The sequence below is a fragment of the Malus domestica genome, chromosome 12 (assembly GCF_042453785.1).
Source record: "Malus domestica chromosome 12, GDT2T_hap1".
NCBI classification, from domain to species: Eukaryota; Viridiplantae; Streptophyta; class Magnoliopsida; order Rosales; family Rosaceae; genus Malus; species Malus domestica.
This window is the reverse complement of record NC_091672.1, coordinates 3,146,498-3,173,495: the sequence shown is the minus strand read 5'-3', so window position 1 is coordinate 3,173,495 and position 26,998 is coordinate 3,146,498. Positions and strand designations below refer to the sequence as shown.

General features: G+C 36.8%; 2 protein-coding genes and 3 long non-coding RNA genes across 6 annotated transcripts; 2 read left to right on the top strand and 3 right to left on the bottom strand.

Moving 5' to 3' along the window:
* The first annotated feature begins 9,049 nt into the window (after nucleotides 1-9,049).
* On the top strand, nucleotides 9,050-11,721 carry LOC103449476 (uncharacterized). The gene is made up of 3 exons (XM_008388800.4): nucleotides 9,050-9,939; nucleotides 10,341-10,503; nucleotides 11,045-11,721. Exons 1-3 carry the CDS (start codon nucleotides 9,136-9,138, stop codon nucleotides 11,497-11,499), a joined length of 1,422 nt encoding a protein of 473 aa, XP_008387022.1. The 5' UTR covers nucleotides 9,050-9,135; the 3' UTR covers nucleotides 11,500-11,721.
* A 1,343-nt stretch (nucleotides 11,722-13,064) lies between these two features.
* LOC103449477 (uncharacterized) lies at nucleotides 13,065-15,179 on the top strand. Of its 2 annotated transcripts, XR_011573952.1 has the most exons (3): nucleotides 13,065-13,169; nucleotides 13,412-14,344; nucleotides 14,526-15,179. It is a non-coding gene; the product is annotated as an uncharacterized lncRNA (long non-coding RNA). The 2 variants fall into 2 exon arrangements; XR_003767484.2 differs by lacking the exon at nucleotides 13,065-13,169 and having other exon boundaries at nucleotides 13,359-14,344.
* A 417-nt stretch (nucleotides 15,180-15,596) lies between these two features.
* LOC139190010 (uncharacterized) lies at nucleotides 15,597-16,153 on the bottom strand. Its single transcript, XR_011573954.1, has 2 exons — nucleotides 16,016-16,153; nucleotides 15,597-15,913 (listed from the first exon to the last, which is right to left on the bottom strand). It is a non-coding gene; the product is annotated as an uncharacterized lncRNA (long non-coding RNA).
* A 928-nt stretch (nucleotides 16,154-17,081) lies between these two features.
* LOC139190009 (uncharacterized) lies at nucleotides 17,082-17,948 on the bottom strand. Its single transcript, XR_011573953.1, has 2 exons — nucleotides 17,552-17,948; nucleotides 17,082-17,447 (listed from the first exon to the last, which is right to left on the bottom strand). It is a non-coding gene; the product is annotated as an uncharacterized lncRNA (long non-coding RNA).
* A 92-nt stretch (nucleotides 17,949-18,040) lies between these two features.
* Nucleotides 18,041-26,636, bottom strand: LOC108174746 (uncharacterized). Its single transcript, XM_070809590.1, has 3 exons — nucleotides 26,327-26,636; nucleotides 21,746-21,859; nucleotides 18,041-21,633 (listed from the first exon to the last, which is right to left on the bottom strand). The coding sequence occupies exon 3, from the start codon at nucleotides 19,382-19,384 to the stop codon at nucleotides 18,197-18,199; it is 1,188 nt and encodes a 395-aa protein (XP_070665691.1). The 5' UTR covers nucleotides 19,385-21,633; nucleotides 21,746-21,859; nucleotides 26,327-26,636; the 3' UTR covers nucleotides 18,041-18,196.
* Nucleotides 26,637-26,998: the final 362 nt, after the last annotated feature.

Below are 26,998 nucleotides of genomic sequence, written 5' to 3'. Positions count from 1 at the left end.
TCATGTTTTCAAAATAGAAATTTTTTAAAATGAAATTCAAAATAAAGAATAAAGCCTAAACAAAAATCGACGGTTAAATACAAATTTGAGGTTTATGGATTATAGTGTCGGATTTAAGTGACTTATGTGAAAGTGTGTTGGAGGGCTTGTTGTTAGATGACGACAACGCTGGGGTTCGTTGGACCTGCATGGCATGAGAGTTAGTCCCCATATCGCGGTGACTGGCCACATCCATTTGCTGTTCATGTTGGAGAATAAGGCCATGAACTCGGCGTGTGTTAGGGAGCAGGTTCATCATCAAAATCGAGCCTCGTACAGTTGAGTAAGAGTCGTTCAATCCCATCAGAAATTGCATAACTCTTTCTTTCTCTTCCTGTTCAGTGAGTCTTTTCAAGCCTGCACAGGTGTGAGTAAGTAGGTCATGGTAGGACGCTAACTCATCCCACACGGCTTTTATCTTGGTGTAATAGGAAGAAACAGAGAGCTGCCTTTGACGATTAATTTCTTGTCGAACTTGGTAGATCCTCGAGTCACTGCTCTATGAAAATATGTTCTTGAGGTCGTCCCAAACTACAACAACAGTTTCAGTGTACATGATGTTGTCGACTATATCTAAGTGGAATGAGTTCATAATCCACAACAACGACATCACAACAAGGTACTAATTAATTATGTTATGAACTTCCATCTTTACATTTTTTTTTGTGAAGGGGGAGTTAGCCTAATATGATTATACGATTAAAACACAATAATAAAAGAAAGATGACTAACCTGATGTGGCTCAAGCATCCATCGAATCAGTTTTGTTGGAATATGATTATCATAACATGGTTTTCACAATATATGTAATCATGTGTGAAGATACACCATAACATTGGTGTACTAATATAGATATGATTGTAGTAAAATAAGTTAATTAATTAATAAAGGAAATAATATATTTATTTATTTCTAAAAAAATATGAACAGTTGTATTTCAATGTGAAAAGTTATAACTTCCCCTAAAGAATACAACTCATCCATAAAGGTTATTTCCATCTCTATATATTTGTCAAATCCTTTTATGTCAGATTCATTCAATTCTATAATCACTCTCTGTTCATATCTTTTACACCATATTGTGATCGATAGTCTAAGTGACATCCATTTCCGATCCTGTGAACTTCTCAATTTCTATCATTGGCCTCAGAGCTAGGTTTTCATGAATCAAAACAATTTGCCCAGTATTCATCCGATGACATCTCGAACTACATTTGAGACTTCCTCTTCATCAAGTAACGAATTCAACAACGTTCTTACTAAGTTTCAACTTGAGAAGAAATTAGGGAAGAAGACATTGGTGGACAAGGAAAATATTGAACTGATTTTAATCAAAAGTTCAAAATCGGCATCTGAGAATTTTCCTGCATAATCTAAAACTCACAAAAATACCCAATCATTTAAACATTATAGCTTGTTCGAAATCCCATTATACAACCCGTTTGAACCCAGGCCTGAATTAACCTAACAATTCAAACTATTTTCCCCCACACCATTTCATTCGGCAGAGAACAAAACTCAATTTTCCATTGAACCATTTCAGCATTCAAATTCACTAAGTTCACTCCCCAAATATAATTACCATTATCAGAATTTGAACGAATTACATCCAGATGATTTATTCAGTCCTATTATAACCTCAGAAAACCCATTGCAGTCGGCATTGCTTGATCTTGAATTAGTGGAAGTTTCTTCAAGGGTCGTTGGGGCTTGATCTTGAAGGAGGATTTTGACGAAGAACGAAGAGGGCTTTCTTGATTCTTCGGAATTTGCTTGAAAGCTTTAGAGTTTCGAGGCTTCAAGGCTTTGGTGTGGTGTGAATTCTCTTCCAATTTGGGAGTAGAGAAAGCGTATGTAAAATCCTCTCTTGATTCTTTGATGGAGGAGCCTATTTATAGGCTTTGGGAATGAATCACCACCATCCATTTGTTTTGGTGGATGTTGTAGGTGAAACTTGGTGGATGTTGTAGGTGAACTTGGGTGGATGTTGTAGGTAAACTTAGTGTATGATGTAGGTGAACTTGGGTGGATGTTGTAGGTGAACTTAATGTATGATGTAGGTGAAGTGAATGAAGGTTGTAATTTTAATACAATGGTCAACATTTATTTCACCAAAATTTCAATGTTTACAAATGTAATCTTAATGCAATGGCTAACATTTATGCCACCGAAATTTCAATGTCTACAATGTTCTCCCACCATGGTCACATCATCCAGCCGCGGTCTTGTGCTCTCGCGGTAATAGACCACACCAACAACACCATTATCCTCCAAGAAGAATTGTCACCGCCGTTTGAGATTATCCGCCAGGCTGAGAAACAAAGTTTTTCCAGAGACAGCAGAAAGAGAAACTTGTTTTTTCCTGGAGGAAGTGCTTCAAAAATAAAGAAGAATAAGGGAATTGCCTTGAAAATAAAAAAGGAGAATTTGTTTTAAGTCAACAAATTCTTTGAAATGGGCTCTTCCTCTAGGCAAAATTCAGGACAGCTACAATTGGAACCCTTCCCTACTAGTTTGGGTGTTACGATCAAACAAAATTCAGGTTTTATTAATCATGTTTACCTTAATAATTTTAAGGTTGATTTGTGGAATACTTTGAATAACAGTCACAAAGACCAAAAGTGGAAGCAATGGTTTAATTTTAGGGGATCCAAGAGTTAGAGTGCTCAATCATTTGGAACAATATAATACTCATTATGATTTTATATATCCTGATTTGGCACAAAGAGAAGTTTCAACTGCAAGAAATTTAAGGTGACCAAGGCCACTGAGAATTGAAAAAGAATCCACTAGACGAGAAGAGGATGCTTTTATGCACAAAAATAAGGAAAGAATTGATCAGGCCTGACCAAGTAGACAAGTAAGAAATCCACGAGCCTTCTATCGACGTGATCGCGTCTTTCACTGATTAGACAAAGCCTCTGTGAATGCGTGCGGTATCTACTACTAAAAATAAATAAGTCTCAATCTTTTATTTTATTTTATTTTTTAGTCCTTAATTTATAAAGAACATTTAGTATCTGTAGCTTGTAATAATTAAAAGTACACTAGTAGTATTTGTATTTGTATTTAAGTTTGTATTAAGTATTGTGTTTGTTTTGTAATTTTCTGAGATATGTCAACTAAATCTTCCAGATCTGAAGTTTTTAAAATAGAGAGATTGAACAACGTTAATTATCAAATATGGAAGAGAAGGATCGCTTATCTTTTAACTCATGACAAGACTTTGTACACTATCAAGGACGAGAGACCCCTTGGGCCATCTTGAGTTTATAAGAAATGGGTGGAAGATAATGAGTTGGCTAAGGCCACAATTCTCAATTACATGGAAGATAAATTAATACCTCTCTATGAAGAATATGATTCGTCCAAAGAAATCATGGATGTACTTGAAAGAAGTATGGCCCTAAATCTCAAACATACATTCAGTTATTGCTTAAGAAATACAATGGGACTAAAATGGGATTCTATGGTCGATCATATTACTAAAATGGAGGTAATGGCAAAAGACTTAGCCAATGCTAGCCATCCAGTTTCCGATAAAATGCAAGTTATTGTTCTTCTTGGTAACCTCCCAAATTCTTGGAAAAATGTAGTTACTTCCATGACTTATGGTCAAGTTGAATTAACAATGGATACATTGCTTGCAATGTTGGCTATTGAAGAAGTTCGTAAAAATTATAGGAAAAAGGAAACTATATGTAAATGACATCTTATTGCAGGTAACTATATAGATATGATTGAAAAGATTAAGTCATATATGGGATTCAATTTTGAAATGAAAGATATGGGAGAAGCATCTTATGTTCTAGGAATTAAAATTACTAAGGATAGAGATGCCAAAACGCTCTATTTGGATCAACGAAATTATTTGGATAAAATATTTAAAAGATTTAATATGCAAGATTGCAAGCCAGTTAGTACACCTATTTGTAAATGAATGATGCTTTCCAAAAATATGTGTCTGGTACAGAAGCAAGACATCATTAATATGCAAAATGTTCTGTATGCCCAAGTAGTTGGAAGTTTGATGTATGCTATGACCAGCATAAGACCTGACATATGTTATGCAGTTGGATTGGTAAGTAGATATCAATCCAACCCCGGAAAGCAACATTGGATGGCAGTAAAGAGAATTATTAGATATCTAAAAGGCACCCAAGGTATGAAACTTTGTTTCAGATTAAAATGATCTGGATTTAATTTGTTATTGCGATGCAGTTTTCGCAGGCGACTGGGATGACAGAAAGTCAACAAGTGGTAATATTGTCTTGTTTAGGGAACGATTGCTTCTTGGTTAAGTAAGAAACAAGGTTGTGTTGCAAAATCTACCATGGAAGCATAATATATATCATGTAGCACAACGGTAAGTACTGCAATATGGGTTAAGGGATTTATCGATAATTTAAATATAGGTATACCTAAGGAGCTCGTCAATATGTTTTGTGATAATGAGTCTGCCATCTTTCTGATAAAGAGTGGAGTAAATAGTTTCAAAGGAAAACACATTGATATTAAATATCACTATTTACAAGATATAGTGGAGAGAGGAAAGGTAAAGGTCAACTACATACCCTCCGAAGAGATGGTGGCCGAATCGATGACCAGGGGATTGTCTCTAGAAAAATTTAGAGAGCATGTGAGTACAATGGGTTTGCAAAACATCTAGATGTGTTGTAGTGTGAGACGTGATGCGGGCATCATTGGATGGTTTTAGGAACGCCTGAAACATGGACAAGTAGATGCGACTTTATCTCGTACTTTAGTACTTGGTCAGTTAAAGATAAAGGGTACTAGCGAGGAAACCATGTTATAATAAATTGTCTTGAAAGTAAAATCCGTAATAAGCTTCAAGAAATAATTTATATAACATTGTGGCGTATAGTGTGGGACTAAGTCATCATTTGTAACCGGGTATGGATTGTTTTTCCTAGTTACTTGGATATGATGTCATTTTACTAAAGTGTAAAATGTTATCAGATAAAGTGGAATGGTGCACACTAGGTAAAGAAGCCACATATCTGATGTTACATTGAATTTCTTTATGAGTAATACTCTTGAGAAAGAAATCAGAATAGGAAACCATTTAGGTCATCATAATCAATGGGAGATGTTGGAATATAATTATGATAAAATGGTTTTCACAATATCTGTAATGATGTGTGAAGGTACACCATAACATTGGTGTACTAATATACATATGATTGTAGTGAAAGAAGTTAATTAATTAATAAAGGAAATAATATAATTATTTATTTATTTAATTCTAAAAAGATATGAACAGTTGTATTTCAATGTGAAAAGTTATAACCTCCCCTGAAGAATACAACTCCTCCAGAAAGGTTATTTTCATCTCTATATATTTGTCAATCCTTTTTTGTTAGATTCATTCAATTCTATAATCACTATCTGTTCATATTCTTTAGACCATATTGTGATCGATAGTCTAAGCAACATTTGTTTCCGATCTGGTGAATTACCCAATTTCCATCAAATTTGAACACGAAGAAAAGCTTTTGCAATATCGAGATCTTCTACAAACACCTAGCCGGATACAACTACTTTATGGGAAGCCTCCCAAAAGGAAAAAATGTGTCTGTCAGGTTTGGTTTGTTGTGTATCTAGGGTTTGTAGGGACCTTACTATTTATACTGGCCAAGGCATTAGGGTTTCGTCCATAAAAGAATCTCAAATCCTATTTTCTTAGCCTATCAGTTAGGTATCATAAGTACATAATTGTCAAGAACTCAATCAATCTTACGTGTATCCAAAACATGAAATACAAGATTGATTCAGAGGGAATCAATTCACAATTATATTAGAATAAATACAACAGGGGGTTCATCATCCCCGTGAAAATAAAATCCTAGGAAATTTTCTACACACTCATTTTCTCCATTTGCATATTCTGTATTTTTTTGTCCGTTGATTTTTAGATTGTTTTAATTTATTCGATTGAAACATTATAAATAAGCATGAGGTATCCACAACTCAGTAGTTATTGTACAAAAATTAAGAAATCATGATAGTGATACTATGGAGAAGCTGATGCCAAATTCTGCGTTTTAGTTAGTCTGATCAACAAACTACGACTAAGGGATTCTGTAGCAATATCTTACCTGGTTGCTGGTTATTCCACAACAAGAAAAGCAAAGCAAGAGACAAGGAGGATTAATTATGCTAGAAAAGTCTACTATTTCTCCTAGTAAGATGTCGTAGTATTAAAATAAAAATGTCGTACCCAGTGCACAAGGCTCCCGCTTTACGCAAGGTCTGGGAGAGGTGAATGTCGGCTAGCCTTACCCCCATTTTATGAAGAGGCTGCTCCCAAGGTAGTATTAAAATAATATTGTAAATTTTATAAGAAGTCAAAATCATGTGGCTGAGAAGTGAGTACAAGTCGTTGAATTTTTGTACAATTCAATTAAGATGTGGTATAAATATAAATTGCGTACTCATATGATAGTGTGGTCGTGTATATTGAAGTTAAAACCCCATTTTCATTTTATATCTTATTTCGGAGAGACAATATCAATTTATTTTATAGTACATTGCTAACTGTTTTTCTAAAATCTTGATAACATAGGCTCGTTTGGAAGTTAAAAACACATTAAAAACCTCCTGCCCTTAATTTTTTTACCTCCGGAGATTGGTGGAAAGGAGTTAACAGTTAGGTGGAGCAGGTAAAATGATAATGATGAAAATGCAGCTTGGCTGATCTATAACATGAAATCAATAATAAATTCCTCGCTAAAGAAATCAAAGTTTACCGAATACGCCCGGTGCAGTATTTAGCTCTTTTTTGGCATGATCCAAAATATCGAGTACTTCGAATCACCTAAAAATTTTAAAGCTTCCAATACAACGTAACTGAACTCATTGATATTTAACATGCCAGTGATGGAGCTCCTTACCTAAATTTATTTTGGTGGATGGCCGATAAGCTATTGTTGTACCTAAGAAAATGAACTTATGAAAGCTCGTTCTTGTTTCACACCAAAATGGAAAACAATGAAGGAGCCATGTTTCTCTTGATTTTGCATATCAATAAATTCCTCTGCAGATCCCTCTTCGTGTTTTTATTTTTCGAGAATTATCACCATTTTTTTTTTCTCAATTCTTGACACCAAACTAGTCTCTCATGGGCACATGCCCACCCAGACCTCAAACAATTTTCCTATGTGAAATTAATAAGGGGTCACTTAGTATTACGATCTAATGATATTCATCTTCACTTGTAAATAAGAAGTCTTAGATTCGATTATTGTCAAAAACGAATTTTAACTAACCATATTATTGCTAACTAATTATGAAATTAAACTCAATATAAAAAAAAGGTAGTAATGAGGGAAAAGAGACAACAGGACGAGAAGAATTGTCAGCATCGTTTGTTGACGAGAGGAAATCTCTGTTTTTGTAGGAGAATTAGTTAATGCGAGTAAAAGAGAGACAGGAGGCTGGCACTTTCTTTAAGTTGCATTAAGATATGAGTTTTTAATGCTAAAGAACTTCGGCTGATGTGGAATGGGTGAGAGGCTTAGAAATTGTTTGAAAATGTTTTTCAAATGATTAAAATTGGTTTAAAAAAATATTTTTGGATTTCAAAAGCATTAAAAATGCTTCTTGTAAAAAACATTATTTATATGCTTATTGTAGGAAACATTTCAAATACTTTTCCAAGATTCATTTGCATTTTAACTAAAGATTGGTTCTAAAACATTTTTCATAGAAAACGTTTTCATTCATTTTAAAAACAATTTCAAACGAACCTTATAGGAAAAAGAGACATTAAAATGGTTGTGTCCAGAGGCGGCCCGGAGACAAAATGAATATGGCATACGTTTTAGGCCTTGCTTTAAATTAGGCACCGTATTTTCTTCATGTTCTCATTATATATAAAAAAAAATCATCATTCATCTCTTATTCTAAGAAATCTAGTATGATGCACCTCCAATTTATATTATTGTGAAAAATATCACATTAAGGTACTAAATTAGAAAGGCCTCATTTTGCAACGGAACGTCTCTAGTTGTATCTCAAATTATATAGGGGTGTGATATCCACACACCATTTTTTACTTCTCTCACATTTTTTTGGTTTTCGGCCTTCGGATCGGATGAATTAAAGAAGATCAACGGACATAAATTAACAAGGGGTGTGTAAGAAGTAAAAAGGCGTGTGTGGATAGCACACCCCATTATATATCATACATACGTCACTTACGTGTTTTAACATTTTCACATGATTATTTTGAGATATCGTCACCTTATCATCCTCATTTCATATAACTCGTTCCCAATGGAAATTTTTTGTGTTCACTTAAAATACCCTCACATAATACTATTATTACACGTGTTATAATGTGGTTGATGATGAGACCGATATGCCCCATTACTAGTATTTCTAAATAATAATAAAACATTAGGTAACCAGAGGAGGATGTACATTGGGAACAAGGTCTCAGGACCACCCGGGGTTTGGAAAATATTCATGTGAAGATCTTATGAGGACCCTTCAAATGTTTGGTACAAGTCCTTTTGTGGAAACCAAGTATTTGATGTAATATTTGCTAGGCATATCTCGACAAATTGCGTAGACAACACACGCCAAATTCTCTTGATACTACTCAGATTGTTTCGGCATATGTCAATATCCGTATACCTGTGCGTAACATGGGTTAGCTGACAACACACGCCCGCCAATTATTCGACGCAATGTCTCAATGAATAAATTTTTTTTTGCACACTTCACACTATATTGCTATCTTAAAAATTTTAACTTTAAACACTAAAAGCCCCAAAGTTCAAATCCTAAACCTACACATAAGGATGGTTGAGATGCATGGCAAATTTAGTCCATTCTCGTAAAATAGCTAAGAAATTAATTGGGCCTTCAAGATTTCTTTAATGCATCATCAAAGCAACCACCAACCAAACAGAGGGCAGATAGAAAATTAATGCAAAATTCACCAATTTGTTTTACAGTTCTTACAATCCCAACTCTTTATAATTTATGCACATATTGTATAAAATCCCACCACCTTGACTACTACTACTACCACTGCCACTACCACCACAACCAACTAGGCTTTTGAAAATGGCTGAGCAACCAAAAGGCCGGGCAGTTGGTGCCATGGAGAACAGCTGGTGCCGGGCGGTCCCCGGCGGCACGGGCATAACGGTGCTAGGTTTTGACATATCCAAAGCCCCGGATATGGTCAAATACCAAACCGCCCTTCACAAACTCCAAAATGCCCACCCAATCCTCAACTCTAGGCTCCATACCAATACCAAAGCAAACACATTCTCCTTTGTCACATCCCCTACTCCTTTTGTCCAAATCAAAACATTGGACCTCTCATCAACTTTGGAAATCCTTGAAACCCTCTCAAACCCTAGCAACAGTTCAGTCTCTCCCTTCCATCTGATCCTTGAGCATGAGCTCAACCAAAACACTTGGACTAAGACTACTTCGTCGTCATCGTCGTCGCCGCCAAATGATCATGACATGTTCTTTGGAACCATCTACACCCTACCGGACGCCAAGTGGGTGGCAGTGATGAGGTTCCACGTGGCAGCATGCGACCACACTACAGCTGAGACAATGCTGAGAGAGTTGCTAGGGTTCTTGATGAGTGCTGATGATGGTGATGATGGTGGAGAGGGGAAAGGGATAGTGAAGGAAACTGGGAATAAAGGGGAGGCCAATTTTGGAATTGAGGATCTTGTTCCTGCTAGGGTTGCTAAGAAACCCTTTTGGAGTCGTGGGGGTGACATGATTAGTTACTCTCTGAATACCGTCAGGCTGTCAAGTTTGAAATTCAAAGACTACAAATCAGTTAGATCGTCCCAGGTGGTGAGGTTTCAGATGAATCAAGATGAAACGAAGAGGATTCTCACTGTAAGTTTTATATGTATATATATGCATGCAGCCTCAACTTTTCCGTCAAGCTTGTAATGAGTAGTACCGCTACTAATTTACAGTAGCTGATAGAGTGTTGATATTTCTAAATATCGATATGGAGATGTTATTGTCACTATAAAAAGGTCATCATGCACTCTAAATTTAAAAAAATCTAAAAGAAATTTGTATATATAAAAAAAAAAATAGAAAGTGCAGAATGATATTTTTAGAGTGTCAATAACAGCAGACTATCAATAGTATTGTATCAAAATATACTCTAACACTGTATATGAGTACCGGTACCTAATAACTCTCATTTATATATATAAGGTTTTTCTTTGGTCAAAATATATAGGGTTTGTTGAGACCCTTGTGTTATATGAAATCAAAATTTGTAGGGATGCAAGGCCAGAGAGATTAAACTATGTGGAGCATTGGTGGCTGCTGGATTGATTGCAGCAGATAAATGCTCGAAACCTAATCAAAAGAAGAAGTATGGAGTGCTGACACTCATTGATTGCCGCTCGGATCTTGATCCAGCTCTTTCAATTCACCACTTTGGTAATTCACACTAGTTTCTCAGTGATCTTAAACATACATAAACGAACACACAGTAAGAGATGATTTTCACAAAACAAGTACTTTGTTATTGTAACAACTCTCGTGCCATAGAAGTTGCTCTGACATGTTATGGTTATCTATAATAAATCGAAGGCGTGAAAAGTCATAATCCTAGACATGTTTGGGTTTGTGTCTAGTATACCTGACCTATCTATTTGTCCTTGCGAGAGAGACTTGACAGTAACTTGGTTTGCTAAGATTACTCAATAAATTAATAGCAGCATATCTAGAATTAATGAATGTATGAGATGGCATCTTGAAATTGAATTTACACACATGTCGCTGACCAATCCACTCGTGTCACGTGGCAAGAGCAATCTCACATAAGTTTTTCTTGTGTGAGAGGATGCTACAAAACATATATAGTTACAAAAGGTCGTACTGGATGAGAACTCTATGATTTGTTTTTTATTTAGATCATACAATTATAGGATTTTTCTACCCGTGATGGTAATAAAGAGAACTACCGTTTGACCTTCAGGGAATTACCACTCTGTCATCCCCCTCGTCCACACCATAAAAGGAGGAGAAAATCTATGGGAGCTGGCCAAGAAAACCTACACGGCCTTTGCAAACTCCAAAAAGAACGACAAACACTTCACGGATTTGGCTACCCTGAGCTTTGTGATGTGCAAGGCCATCGATAACCCGGCCTTAACCCCATCATCTTCACTGAGAACATCATTTATGACAGTGTTTGAAGACACGATCATTGACGATTACAATGACATACAGCGAGAGCTGGGAGTAGATGACTACATCGGCTGCTCTTCGGTGCATGGCATCGGCCCTTCCATTGCGGTTTTCGACACAATAAGGAATGGAAGGTTGGACTGTGTTTGTGTGTATCCAACACCGTTGCACTCGAGAGAGCAAATGCTGGAGCTGGTTGATAACATGAAGAAAATTCTTGTGGATTGTGACAGCAAGATATAAGCTTAAGAGTGTGTGGCCAGGTAGTAATATTATTATTGGTTATTGAAGGGTTTTACGTGTGTGCTGAAAAAATTGAGTACTAAACCATCTACTTAAACTGAAGTTAATTTGTATGTTTTCAGTTTATGATGCAGCACTTGTTCTATATATGCTGGCATAATTATATATGATTCGAGTTTGTGATCTTTATCTATAAAATTCATTGAACTGATTAGCTCGCCATCCATCGTATGTGTTTCTGCTAATACTTGAACAAGTTCTCTTTCCGTGGCATCAGAGGAGAAAACTTACATGAAATCACTAAAGTTAGCCGGTCAGGTGTATCTTTCACATCCTGAGGTAGTTCCTTGTACAAGCAGCAACAACGCCACTTTGACATTTCGTTATATCACAAGATCAGTCTGGTATATAACGACATATGCAAAATGAGAATCCTGGAAACGTTGAGAACAACAAAATCTAAACATATAAGCATTGTTGAATGGTATTTGGACAACGTTGACTCGTACGTTATACTGAAATAGAGGTCACTAGTACCAAAAACACTTTGCGCGACGCAGGTCCTTCGTCGCGCAAAGTCCCAAAAGGTCGCGCAAAACTTAGCACAATGGACCTTCGTCGCGCAAAAACTGTCGCGCAAAGGTAGTGACAGAAGGACGGGCATGCGTCGCGCAAAGCCTGTTAACTTCAATTTTGATGATTTTTTACAGCTACACTTTTTAACCCTATATGAATACAATGAACTAATTCGATCGTCAATTTAAAACATTTACATAAATGGATACCCTAAAATCTTATGTTATAGTTGATGCAAGTATAAATAAAATCTAAGTGTTAGGGAATATATTGTTTTAATGGGATACGCATTCTACAAGACTAGTTTCAACAATCCAACCGTCAAACTTGTTTGTATATACTTCGAGATCGCATACGAAAAAAGTCTCAAAAAACAAACGTTCATAGGTAAAGTTACGGGACAAAACGTTTCGACGTTTGTAAACAAAAATTCACGATTTAACGGTTATTTTAACTCCGATTTTGATGATTTTTTACAGCTACACTCTTTAACCCTATATGAATACAATGAACTAATTCGATCGTCAATTTAAAACATTTACACAAGTGGATACCACAAAATCTTATGTTATAGTTGATGCAAGTATAAATAAAATCTAAGTGCTAGGGAATATATCGTTTTAATGGGATACGCATTCTACGAGACTAGTTTCAACGATCCAACCGTCAAACTTGTTTGTATATGCTTCAAGATCGCATACGCAAAAAATCTCAAAAAAAAACGTTCACAAGTAAGTTACGGGACAAAACGTTTCGACGGTTGTAAACGAAAATTCACGATTTAACGGTTATTTTAACTCCGATTTTGATGATTTTTTACAGCTACACTCTTTAATCCTATATGAATATAATGAACTAATTCGATCGTCAATTTAAAACATTTACACAAGTGGATACGAAAAAAAAAAAAAAAGGCAATGCAAGAACCCAAAAAAAAAGCAAAGGGAAAAAAAAATAAAACACTTTGCGCGACGTCGCGCAAAACGTTTTTACCCGATTGCACAAATAGCATCATCCTTTTGCAAGGATCAGTCTCTGCCCTCCCTTCCGATCTCCCCATTCTTCACGGCCCACATTCGCAATCCCTAAATCAGGTAATTCATCACCCTCTACATTGGGATCATATCTATTTCAATCTTGTTTCCCCCCGTATATTTATGATCGAGATAAAAAATTTCTTGGTTTCGTTTTGACAATTTCGATTAGAATTTAGGGTCCATCAGCATTTTTTTTGGCGAATTATGGGTTATGTGGGATCGTTTAGGTTTGTGCATGTTGTTTAATTACTTCTTACTTTGTTTCAAGTTTTGAATTTGCATCGATTTTATCTGAGCAGCAGTTGCTGTGATTGAATATTTACTTGAATTGGTTCAAATTTTACAAATCGGAAGGACAAATGGTATTGGATTTTGCAGTTTATTCTACCATATTATACTGGTGTTATTGTGATCATGTATGAAGACTTCTTGATTGAGAAATGTGGATGAGTTAATTGGTATCTTGTGGGTAAATTTGTGAAGAAAAATTTCTATGCATTCCATCTGTTTGATGATATGTCTAAGAGGCATAATACGGAGAATATGTCATTGAGTAGCAACCTGGAAGCTTTGGATATTGTTGTACTTGTTTGTCGTTCTTCGCCTAAAGATCTTGCAGCTAGTTTCACTGAGGAGAATGGGTGTTTGGGTCATATCAATGCTATCAAGCAGTTCCTCTGCTTATCACTGTTACATAGCTGTGCATTGACAATCATGGCCATTTCCCAGCTTGACTATTCTATTTTCACCAGCTTGTTATCGAAATCGAATCAGGAATTGTGTAATAGGGTTGATGTACACCAGGATGCCGTTTGCTTTCCTAATTGCATAGCGAAAGACCATATTTTCCAGCAACCGGGTTGGTGTCACACTCTCACTGATCCTTGTGACAATATATCTTATCAAAGGGTTGTCATCAATCAGAGCAACAAGTTCAATCAGAGGAATTATACAACATGGTTAATGGAGAGGACCTGCGTTCTCATCTCTTTCAATGTAGTAGACGAAAATGGGAAGAGAAAGGGTTTTGGGTTTGTTCAGTTTGACAAAGAGGACTCAGCTATGGCTGCTGCTAGTCCTCTCAATTTGGTACTTATGCTGTGGACTTTATACACAGGGTTGGTCGTACAGCCAGAGCTGGTCAATATGGACTTGTGACTAGCATGTATACAGAATCTAACCGTGACCTGGTTGCTGCAGTTCGTAGAGCAGGAGAACTTGATCTGCCTGTGGTAAGTATAAAAACATACCATTTGAAACAAGATATTCTTAATTATGATTCAACCGTTTTGCTTCCACCTAATCCTTAGTTTTAGACAATGAATTGCATATTGCTATGTTGTTACTGCTCTGATTGACGATGGAGTCTTTTTGGTGGATCTTGGTAATTATTAGTTTGCTTTCCTATTATAGGAGACGACATTTAGCAGGAAAAGAAGCTTTCGAAATAAGCTTAAGAAAAAAGGTAAAAATTCAGATCTTCAACTGTCCAAAACTCAGGATTACAAAGTTGAGATAGAAATCAAGCGTACATGCTGATTTCTATCTCAGTTTGGTCAAATCGTGCTCTTGCTGGTGCAAATTGTTACAACCATGATCAGGCTCTTGGAAGAATATGCTAACTTGAAAGGGCTTCAAGATGGACATTCCAGACAAGAAGCGGAAGTGTTTGCAATACTTAGCCATAAACACAGAAATGATCCTCTCAAAATCAAGGAAATCATTTCCATGGTTGCCAACAGTCTAACAAGTTTCCTGAATTTAGAGATTGAGTTCAAGTTTCCTTTGAAGAAGGATGGAACAACAACTGCTTCAATCTTAATTCTCTTCTTTTAAGTAATCACAGTTGACTTGTTTTAATGCATACACCAAACTGCTATTGGAACAAATATAGGAATTGAACACTGTTGTATGCTCTTCTTTCATTTCCGGTTTCTATTGGTCAATGTAGCATGTGACGAGGTTTATTCCCAAGTTATGACTTCTTTAAGTTTGTATTTCATGTGATCACCGTTTGTGATAGAAGCTCATGAAACTTTTGATAAAAATCAAACACAGTTATAGTAAGATAGTCCTTCATAATGTTAAACATACTTCTGGCTATCATTGTATGACATTCTTTATGCTGCCATTTTTGAAACTCAGATCAGAGAAAGAGATGAATCGTTGAAAGGATATGATAGGAAATTTAAGATCGAAAGTGAAGCAGATGGCTTCAACATTGACGTCCAACTCTTCCAACCGAGATAGCTTGCTGGGGCCAAAAATAAATAAAGCAGATGGCTTCAACATTGACGTCTACCAACTCTTCAATTTTTTATTTTTGTTTTCACATTTTCATGAGGAAAAATGACTGAAACATGTAATGTGTGTACGTATATTTGAGAGACCACTGATTTAGCCAATCTCAAGTTCGTGCTTCTTGAAATTTTGTTATAAAACGCAGTGAAAGTAAAAGGTGGGAGGTGAAATAGATTAAAGGAATTGACTGAAAATAGTGACATGAAATCTCATAGATTGGAACTTTAGTATCATTACAAGGCAAAATGCACAAGAGACTGAGAAAAAATACAAATTGAATTAAAATAAAAGCTTTCTCGGCGACGGTTTTGATGAAATGGTGGTGGCTCTGCTTTCTTGCCCCCTGCAACCTTGTCAAGCAGCTTTGCTGCCTTGGGGTCTGTTAATTAGTAGTGTCTTCTGAAATGACTGCGAAAAGCCTGTTGCAATAATAGTCACATGAAGCTCTCCGTCGTAGCGATCATCCACAACAGCCCCAAATGTTATGTTAACAGAAGGACCTGAACATTTACAATAGTTTGCAGACTTCATTAGGCCAAGGAAAGGAGCAAAGAAAAAGGGGCTACCAGCACCAACCACTAGCAATAATTTACGACCTCCACTTGTGATATTATACACAACGCCAGTAGCTGATTGAATTGAAGATCCAATCAGCTGATTGAATGGAAGTAGCTGATTGAATTGAGGAAACACCTACTCCGAGCATTTCAGTTCCTGAGTTTTTCATGACTACCTTTACATCTGCAAAATCCACATTCGCCAATGTAAATTGCAGTTTCATAAAGCAGTATTACAGAAGACAACATTCCAAACCACATAACAGTTAACTAACAAGATGTGAACGGTAAGTAGTAACTAATAAGCTTATGGTATCATTCAATTGTCTAAGCATACTTGGGAAGGAAACATTTGTTTTTATACTTGGGAAGGAAACAAAATGGTGCCTACTTATATAATACTTCACATTTTCAAAAGTAGTTTCTCCCATTCCTGTTTTATACAGTTCATACACCATAGGAGTCAAAAATACTTTACTCAGTTTGGAACAAGTTTTCATCAGTGAAACGACCAACTGCCTCTGCCGTCGGTGGCAGATAACAACGTACAAGGAATTGAAGCCATGAACAAGAAAATGAGACAAAGCATATAATTTCTATGTAGAGAAGAATAATTTGAGGGAAGAAGATAACAACGTACTTCTAGCATTGTTTTGAACTCATCCCGTGCCTTTTTTAGTTTGACTTTGCCTCTCCTCACCCTCCTGCTTTTTTCTTTCCAAGTTTATATTAATCCTCATCCGAACTACAATAATAACTCTCGCTATCCTCACTACTATCATTTTCGGATTCCCATTCATCCTCATCTTCGTTTGCCTGTTCCGGTGCATTGTATTGAGGCAAATCACCAAGGTCAATTGATATTTCGAATTCGGGAACTCCAGGTACGTCAAACGGTTCTTGGACAATATTAGTATCCCGAAGTGTTTCTTCACCAATTTCTATCGAAGATGATAACTGTTGGTCAGCGACGTTGTCATCATGATCTAGTTCTGGAATATCATATAGCCCTCTTCGATCAATCTTCTGAAAAAACTTTCCAACCATTGCCGGCTTTAGGGTCGTCCAGATAGAATATTTGTTTCGCCATGGTTGCCAAAATGTATGGGTCTTCATCGTACCAATGTCTCGTAGTGTTTACTGATAGTAAACCATGGTCTTGCTTAACACTCGTTCGGTTATGTGGGTTTGTATCAAACCAAAGACACTTAAACAGTATCACTTGACACCTGTCTTTGTAAAGCAATTGTATTACACTAGTTAGTTTGCCATAAAAATCAATGTCTTCACTGTCGCCCGCACCCGGGACATGGACACCACTATTTTGAGTAGATAACTTGTCATCACGTGTTGCCCCCAAGAACTTGATCCCGTTGACATGACAACCTGAGAACAATTCAGTGTGAATCGGTCCTCTCGCCAAGTTATATAATTCTTCATCGTAAGAGGGTGAATTCAATTCCTTCAATTTGTTCATCTAACATAACATATACAAAAAGTTAACCTGTTAGTGTAACCAAATTTAAAGACGGGCATGAACAATTTGGAAAATATGCTCAATTCAAACCACATACAACTTACATGTTCGTGAAACCACGAAGGAAACAAGTCACGGTGCTTCTTGGCATATGAATGTGAAGAATGTTCCTGCTTCATCAACTGTTCATGCTCTTGAAGGTATGGCAAAGCCTCATCACAATTGTTGAGTATGAACCAATGCGCTACCTTCATGTTCTTTTTGGTAAATGATTTGCCTTTTACAGGATCGCCGAATAGTCGCGCAATTTGGGCAAAAACAGACAGTTTCTCTTTTCTGACACCACCATCATTATTGCGTTCAAGATGATTGAAAGCTGTCTCAACATCTTGAAGATACATTGCACAAAACGTAAGTGACTCATATGCGACCCATGCCTCCACAAGTGATCATTCGGGCTTTGCCCTGTTTCGAACACACTTTTTCAACTCACCAAGATATCTGCACAAATAAAAGGTATGCTACAAATTATTCAAAGCATTCGTTGATCATGAATATGTTATATATATATATATACACGCTTAATCAAGTACCTTTCTATTGGATACATCCATCGACAGTTCATTGGTCTGGCAAGCAATGCCTCATCTGGCAAGTGAATCATCACGTGAATCATACTTGTAAAGAAAGCTGGGGGAAATATCTGCTCGAACTTGCATAAGACGTTCACAATGTCGTCCTGCAATTGTTTAACATCTGACTTCCGCAAACACCGCAATCAACTGCGAAAAAAATCTCGACAACAACACGATTGGTTTCACCACATCAAGAGGCAATAAATGTCGAATACCAACCGAAAGAAGGCGTTGGAGTAACACATGACAGTCATGACTCTTCATGTTTGAAAATTTACACCCATTCACGTTCACGTAACGCGAGATATTGGAAGCATACACATCTGGAAACTTTACAGAAGAAATAAAGTTGAAAAACTCTTTCTTCCCATTTGACTTAACTATAAAAAAGGGATGGCCTTTCTTCAATGTACCACCAACATTCTTCATCCACAAGGATGACCTAATGCCCATTCGTTCCAAATCGAGGTGAGCTTCGATCGTGTCTTTTGTTTTTCTTTCAATGTCTAGAATTGTCCCGACCAAAATGTCAAACACATTTTTCTCAATATGCATAACATCGAGGTTGTGTCTCAATTTTAACTTTGACCAGTACGGAAGCTCAAATAGCATACTCTTGTGTGTCCAGTTCAGATGTGTAGTTGGTCTGGGGTTACTGACCCCTTTGCCGAAATGACCAAATTCCAAACGGTTTAACTGATCCAAAATCTCATCTCCGGACCATTCTCTTGGTCTTGGCCGAGTCTCTTTTGTGTCGTCAAAGGCTTTATCATTCTGACGCCACTCGTTGTCCCAAGGGAGCCATCTACGATGACCAAGATAACAAACTTTTCTTGCATGCCAAGACGATGTTACGTTCTCCTTGCATATTGGACATGCCAAATAACCCTTAGTCATCCACCCAGAAACCATTGCATACGCGGAAAAATCGTTTACTATCCACATCACTGCCGCTCGCATGGTGAACATCTGCCCAGTATATTTATCATATGTACGAACACCGTTTTCCCATAAATCTTTTAGCTCATCACCCAACGGCTGCAAATAAACATCAATGGACTTTCTTGGATCTCCGGTAATTAATAGAGTCAACATCATGTATTCTTTTTTCATGCACTTCCAAGGTGGCAGATTATAAGGAAACACGACGACCGGCCAAGTGTTGTGGGTTTGGTTTAAAACCCCGAACGGATTAAATCCATCGGTGGCAAGTCCCAATCTGACGTTGTGCGGATCAGCTGTAAAATCAGGGTACATCCGATCAAATTCTTTCCATGCCTCTCCATCTACATGATGCCTCATAACATCATCATATACTCGTCATTCTTTATGCCATCTCATGTCGGTTGCGGTATGCATCGACATGTACAATCGTTGCAACCTAGGCTTCAATGGAAGATAACGCATTACTTTTTGTGGAATCTTGGTCTTTCTATTATGTGATGTCATTTTAAACCTCGGCTCATTGCAGACAGGGCATTTATCCAACGATTTGTTCTCCTTATAGAACAATATACAATTATTTACACATGAGTGAATTTTTTCATACCCCAATCCGAGACCCTTCAACACTTTTTGGGCACTTTTATGATCTTCAGGTAAACAATTCTCATTTGGAAGCATCCTCTTGATAACTCCCAAAAAGTAATCAAAACACTTGTTTGACAAACGAAACTTTATCTTGCCATGCATCAACTCCACAATTGCTGTGAGCACTGAAAAGTTCTCACAACCCGGATATAATTCTTGTTTGGCATTTTTCAATAGTTTTTCGTAGTTTTTGAATTCCTCACTGTCCATGGTTGGACGACTGTCATCTCCCCCTTCTCCCCCTTCCTGATTGGTGTTGCTCAAGGCGTATGGATAAACGTCATTTAGAATATTCATAACTTGTTCATTAGGATCCACATTAGATTCAACAGTTTCCACTCGTGTCACGTATGAAGACGAAGCTTGGTCTAATCGTTCTCCATGATGATACCAAGTAGTATAGGTCTCCATCATCCCATTTCTTACTAAATGAAATCGAACATTCTCGAATGTCTCCCACATTGAGTTGTTACACCTCCTACACGGACATCGGATATGAGTTGAACCTAGGTTGTGTGTAGTTGCGAATTCAACAAACTCATCTATTCCATCCAAGTACTCAACAGCACATCTATTATGATTATGTATCCACTGTCTGTCCATTTTGTCTGCAATCCCAATAAAAGTACAAGAATTACAACAACTTCAACTATTGTCTTGTCACCTTATTCCTCCGGTAAGGCCCTATCCTATTCAAGAATGCACAGTTATGTGCCGTAATTTATGATTCCAATGGATTAAATTTCGACGTGGGCTAATTTCGGCAGCATCTCCTTACAGTTCTTCAAGTGCACGTCGTAGATACATAATATCCACCGTGTACTCGAAGAACATCAGGAAATGTTACCAAAATTTCCACTATCGAAACCTAATATGTGGACCGCAAACTACAACACATAACTATGCATTCCCAAACTGTCCAAAAAATGGGACAATTCAAGAATTAATTGGACCGCAGTCATGCTTTCGCATCCATGCACGAAATCCAACTAATTCTCAAACGGGAAACTAAGCTTTTCTTGAAAAAAGGGTACGAAGTTAAGTAGTATTAACTTCGTACAACACAAAACAATTTTGTACGTGATGTACAAAAATATGTGCATACAAATAAACTAAATCACAATAATTACTAGAACTAAATAAAATAGATAAAATTAATAAAGATTAATTAAAAATTCAATCCCAAAAAACTCCATCATGACCAAAAAAGGGCATAGCACGCAGGCAAAGGTACACAATAACAAGTTTTTTAATCTTATTAGTTTTCGTATTTATTTTAATTTAGTGTTTGTGTATTTATTTTATTTTATTTTTGTGATCTATTGTTCTTATAATTAACGGGACAAAATTTTGTGTGTCACTTTACTTATTTTCTCATATTTTTCTTATCATCATAGGGTTTGACCTCCTTCAAATTAATGGCATTTGTGTTTTTTTGGACTAATTATTTTCTTAGGTTTGATCAGATTTCTCTAATTGGTTTTCACATTTGCATGCTAGCTTTACCTTATGTTAAAATTGCAAAGGTTTCTGTTTTTTTTATTTTATTTTAATTAATTAATTAATAGTTATAGCATAAAAACTCCTTTAAATCCACAAACATCTTAACTGAATTCACCGCCTGACTTGCACATATTGATGTCGAAGTGGGCAATAGCAGTGGTAACTGTGTTGCAACACTCATGTCTCTGTTATAGCTAAATCAATTCCATAATTTAATATGAATTAATGGTTTTTCAGAATGCTCCAAAACTTGGGCCATAACTATTATTTAGCATCCCAACCATACAAAGGATAACCCAACAAACAAACTTCAAGACAAAGTAGAAATTATACCTGCACAATAAGAAGACAACCTGAAGGAGTTCAAAAACCCTATGATGATAAATATATCAGTCACAACCCAAGCAATGGTCTTTCAGAATGCTCCTTCAAATTATACCAGTCACAGCTCGGATGCCCTATAAATTATACAATTATATCATATCAGAGTCTCCTCATGTAACAATTGTACATAAATCAATAGGGTTTGGTTCCCTTCCAATTAAAGCTATAAATTGCAGGAGACCATACTGCTAGAATTGAATCAACTTGTGGTGAGGCAAAAACATCCCCGCAAATAGCTGCAGTTAGCATTCCATTCCCCAGAAATCCAGCGTGTGCAGCCTCATGCCCACTTCCACCTGCCTGTATCATCAAGGTATTTAAATTAGAAGGCCTGTCTCTGTTACATAGTTTACAATTCCATTTCATTCTAAGAGCCATCAACAAGGAAAGATTCATTTTTACACCAGAACATTGAATGCAAGTATTGTCCTTCATTTTTTATCTTCTTCTCCCTCCTGAAACGCAACATTAATCAATAGAACTGGACAACGAAGAATGAATGATGCATGGGATCGATTCTCCCCTGCTCATGATATTTTTGTCCTTGAAGCTTTTCATTTTCTTTTCCTCGTCAGTATCCATGGGAAAAGAGAAGGGAACATAAGTGGACCTAAAAATTACTACAAATATCATATATTCTCTTTAACTTTCCAATTTATTGTATTAAATTCTTTATTTCCATTTGGTGTAGTTGCTTAGATGGTCACTCTATCTGACTCACTCCCCAATCTTAATAAGCTTTAGTAAATCAGATGGCAACTGCTTAAGCTTTCAATATCTACACGTTCCTCTTGAGTCAATTTCTACATGTTCCTAGAGTCTTGTCTAAAATAAACAAACAAATACACTAAATCAAAAGAAAAAGAAGTCATAAAAAAATAAATGAAAATTTGAAAAGTAGCAAAATTGTGGGGGAAAGAAAGCTCTTACCTTTGGAGTGATGAGAGTGAGTGAAGTGAAGTGTTGGAATTGGAGTGATGAGTGAACTGTTGGGTTTTCTCAGTTTTGAGTGAAGTGTTTGAATTGGAGTGATGAGTGTGATAAATGACAGAAGGACAAAAATTTCTAGTTTCACTTTGAGCGATGGAGATGGGCAGTGGTCGCGCAAAACAGCTTTGCGCGACAAAGGCTGGCGTCGCGCAAAGCTGTTTTGCACGACCACTGCCCATCTCCGTCGCGCAAAGCAGTTTTGCGCGACCACTTCCCATCTGCGTCGCGCAAAGTTGGGATAAAAGCGGTAAATATGCTTCGTTTGGCACCAAAATCTTGCACGACGAAGGTTGCGTCGTGCAAAACAGTTTTGCGCGACACAACTTTCATCACGCAAAATACATTTGCGCGACACTTTGTGTTTATAGTCGCGCAAACCCACTTTGCACGACTAAATTTGCTCCGTCGTGCAAAGTGTTTTTTCTACTAGTGGGTAGAATGCTCTAACTAAACTTCTCACAAATTGCAAACCAAACTTACAAGAGAAATAAAAAAAATACATGATCGGAAAAGGCATAATAGTCTCACAAAGTCCAAATATTTGTACAAGCCATCCGCAACCCTCAATTTTCAGGGAAAAATCCCAAATAGCTTCGTTTCCGTCTATTTGGTTGCCACAAAAATAACAAAAGGGCCGGGAAGAGGTGAGAAAGGCAGCGACAAATTATTTGTTTCTTTTCCTGTCTCATCGTCAATTTATGCATTTTGTATGTTCTTTTATTTCGTTTTCTTACTTCCTTTAAATGATTCATGCGGTTCTGATCAGAATCCTTCAAGAAATAACATAGGCCTGAAAAAACGTTGGTAGTTAAATTAAGGAATGTGACGATGACACCACTAATATTGATGCAGAATAAAAATTAAGAAAACACTTAGGTCCTGTTTGGCACACCGTATAAGACACCGGATAGTACTAATAATACGATGTACGGTGTTTGGTGGTCGTTTGGATTAAATAAGCACCGGATTAAATAATCCGGGCCCACCATTTTAATACACTCTGCACCCGCTTAGCTATCCTCTCCAATAGGTTGGTATAATTAGTCGGGTTCGCGCCCAGTATGCTCTTCTCTCCGACCCTCTCTGCTCCTGCCCAACGCGAACTCCACCAAGGTATTGCTGCTCTGTCTCTCCCTCCTTCCCAACTGCCAGCAGAGGCTCCGGCGACGGGGGAGCCCAAGAAGGAAGAAAAGGTAGCTAGGCAGACGAAACCCAGGTTTTCAATTATGGTGTTTCTGGGTTTTCAATTATGGGTTTTCAATTTTTTGCTTCTGGGTTTTCATCTTCTCCATCTTTTTGCTTTTGGGTTTTCATCTTCTCCATTTTTTGCTTCTGGGTTTTCATCTTCGCGATGGATTGACGAAACTCGAATGGGAGAAGCAAAGTGCTTCAAATGACAGAGAGGTGGAGATTTGAGAGGCTTCGGTGTTGATGGTCTTTGTAGAGTGCCTTTCATTTTGCTTCGGGAATGGGAGAAGCAAAGTGCTTCTCTTCTGCAAAGTGAAGAAACAACCGTACAAAAAGAAAAATAAACCTAAGTATCAATTTTTATCTTAAAATATTAATATTTTGAATTCCACTTATCCGGTATAATACCAAACATAGTATAAATAATACGGTTATTAATCCGATACTGCACCAAACGCCCGACTAATTTAGTCAGTACTATCCGGTGGTTATTTATCCTATCCGACAGAAATAGTCAGTACAGTCCGAGCTGCCAAACGAGGCCTTACCTGCAAAACGTAAACCACTCTGTATAACATGGAATGACATGAATTTTTTTTTCTTTTGAAACAGGATGACTGCGAATCACACTCCAATACACAATGTGAGCTAGGATTAATTAGAACTAGCGATAGCTTTGACATACCACGCTAAAGGCCTATATGACGACGACTTGTCATCGTGCATCCTTTTCTTCGCCGTTACCATCCCATACCAAGCATTATGATACAAAATATCCAAGCCATAATATTCTATCTCCAACTCTTGGGTTAAAACCTAAAATTTTTAGCCCAGAAAATTTATGTTTTAACCCAACATTTTAGTTAAAATATTAGCTCCAGATTTTTAAAGAATGAATTTAGGCTAATTTTTTTTCTTAAAGTAACTTTTTTTAAAAGATAAAATTATGTAGACTATCCTAATTTAATTTTGTGAACATTTTAACCTAAAAATATTTAGATTCCGACAAATATTGAAAAATCATTAACCGACACCATGAAACTCGTGAAAAACTATAAAAGAATATGAAACACATAAAAGAATATTTTTTTAATTACTTTAGCCATTGGGTTTAAGTTTGGTGACACGCCCCGATCTCAATGTCCGAGGGATATTGGGATGGCCACGTGCTGATCGATACCCGAGGATGACGAAACCCATTTAATGAATGCATATGCTAAGAACATGTAAAACATGCGTATAAATTATAGCAAAATAATAGGATGTGACTATTCATTCATGCATGAAGTAGGGGTGGGCGCGGTGCGGTTCGGTGCGATTTCGAGTGAAACCACAACCGAAACAGAAACTTTTTGCGGTGCGGTGCAGTGCAGTTTTGAAGCCAAAACCGAAATGAAACCAAACCGTTTGGTTCGGTTCGGTGCAGTTTCAAACGGTTTCGGTTTGGTTTTTGAGAAAAAAATGTACAATTTAAAATATACACATATTTATGCATAAGACGATCTTATTTTCCTTGTAACAATCACAATATCACATAATCCCAGAAGTAGAACCCAACACAGAATTGCTCAAAACAAAAATTCCAAACAAAATCAACTGTTTCAGCAAAAACAAAACAGAAAACAGCTAGCTGAGCTGCTATAAGCTCCAGAACTGCATGTTTCATTAATCAAATTCGACCAACTTCAATCCAAGTTTAAAACTTTTAATTAACATCATACTCTTCTGCTAAGGCATCAGGCTGTCTTCAAGCAAAAGGTCCAACACCATTTCAATTCTAAAATTTGTTTTTCGTTCTTAGTCAAACACCACATTTAACTATATAGGTAAACCTGGTTAATGAGACTGTGAAGAAAACCTCTCCTCTGCTCGATAAAAAACTAAGTACTCCCTTAGATGTTCTATAAGCAGCCAAATCAAGCAAGCTTGAGCAAATAAAAACATAACCAGAAACAATAAGATGTTCACAGAAGACAAAGAACACATCCATGACAAACCAAATAAAATGACCACATGGTTTCTCATTAACTTAGGGGTTTCAGTTTCTAACTACTTGAATGCTCCCAGAACAAATTCAAACACATCAAACCCGAAATAACCTAGTTCGACAAGTAACTCAGATCATAAAATTGACACAAAGCATATTCTATTTCATTCTAAAACACAAAAAGAAATATTGTCCTTCACAACCGAGAACCGACCGTGTTTGCAAACGAAAACATTAACAGAGATCTAAAGAACATTACATCAAAATTTTAGCATAATTTGCATATGAAAATCCACAAAAAATAATCCATGAGAGAGGAATCACCTGAAAACAAATTGAAAGGTCCAAAACTGATAAAATAGATTGAAACAAAATGAAAAATAAAATGTAAACCATAAAGAGATTATGCAAATGTAATACTAAATACAACGCCCTCAACTAAACAGTTGCTTAATCTAATATCTTAAAACTAGCTATATATATATAGATCAACATAAAAACAGATTAAATTGATGAATGATACAAGTTTGAAGTAATACAAGTTCTAAGTTCTAACTAATACAAGTTCTAAGTTCTAACTAATACAAGTTCTAAGTTCTTACCATATTAGCTGGAACGAAGAGCAGGTGAATGATTTGCCAAGTCTGTTTTGCAGAACTTTTGATTTGCAGAGATTAGGGCTTGCAAATGAAGGGGATCTGGGGATGCAAGGCAAGCAGTGACTCAGTGAGGTTGCAATTGCAGAGGTAGAGATGCAAACAGGCAGTCGTAGTCGCAGAGGTAGAGGCAGAGATGCGGATTGCAGAGGCAGAGGCAAAGATGCAAGGCGCAGAAGCAGTCAAGAGTTGAAGAGAAGTGCAAACCCAAAACCGCAAAACCAAATCTATAACCTAGTTGAACTTGAAACTAATTAAAAGTTTAAAATATAACATTTATTTATTATATGGTGCGGTTTCGGTTTCGTGTTGGTTTCAGTGCGGTTTTGAAAACCCAAAACCGAAACCAAACCATTTTCTTTGTCGCAGTTCAGTTTTGAAACCGAAACCGTTTCAAAACCACAAAACCAAACCGTTCGGTGTGGTTCGATTCGAGTCGTGTTTCGGTTTCGGTTTTCGGTTCCAAGTGCCCACCCCTAGCGTGAAGATTCTATCACAATAATAATATTCAAGTGCCAACAATGAATATAATGATAATGCATAACATGTTCAGAGCATACATCTAATTCAGAGCACAGGCGGAAGATAAAATAGAGAGGTGCTATTACAATAGAAGTC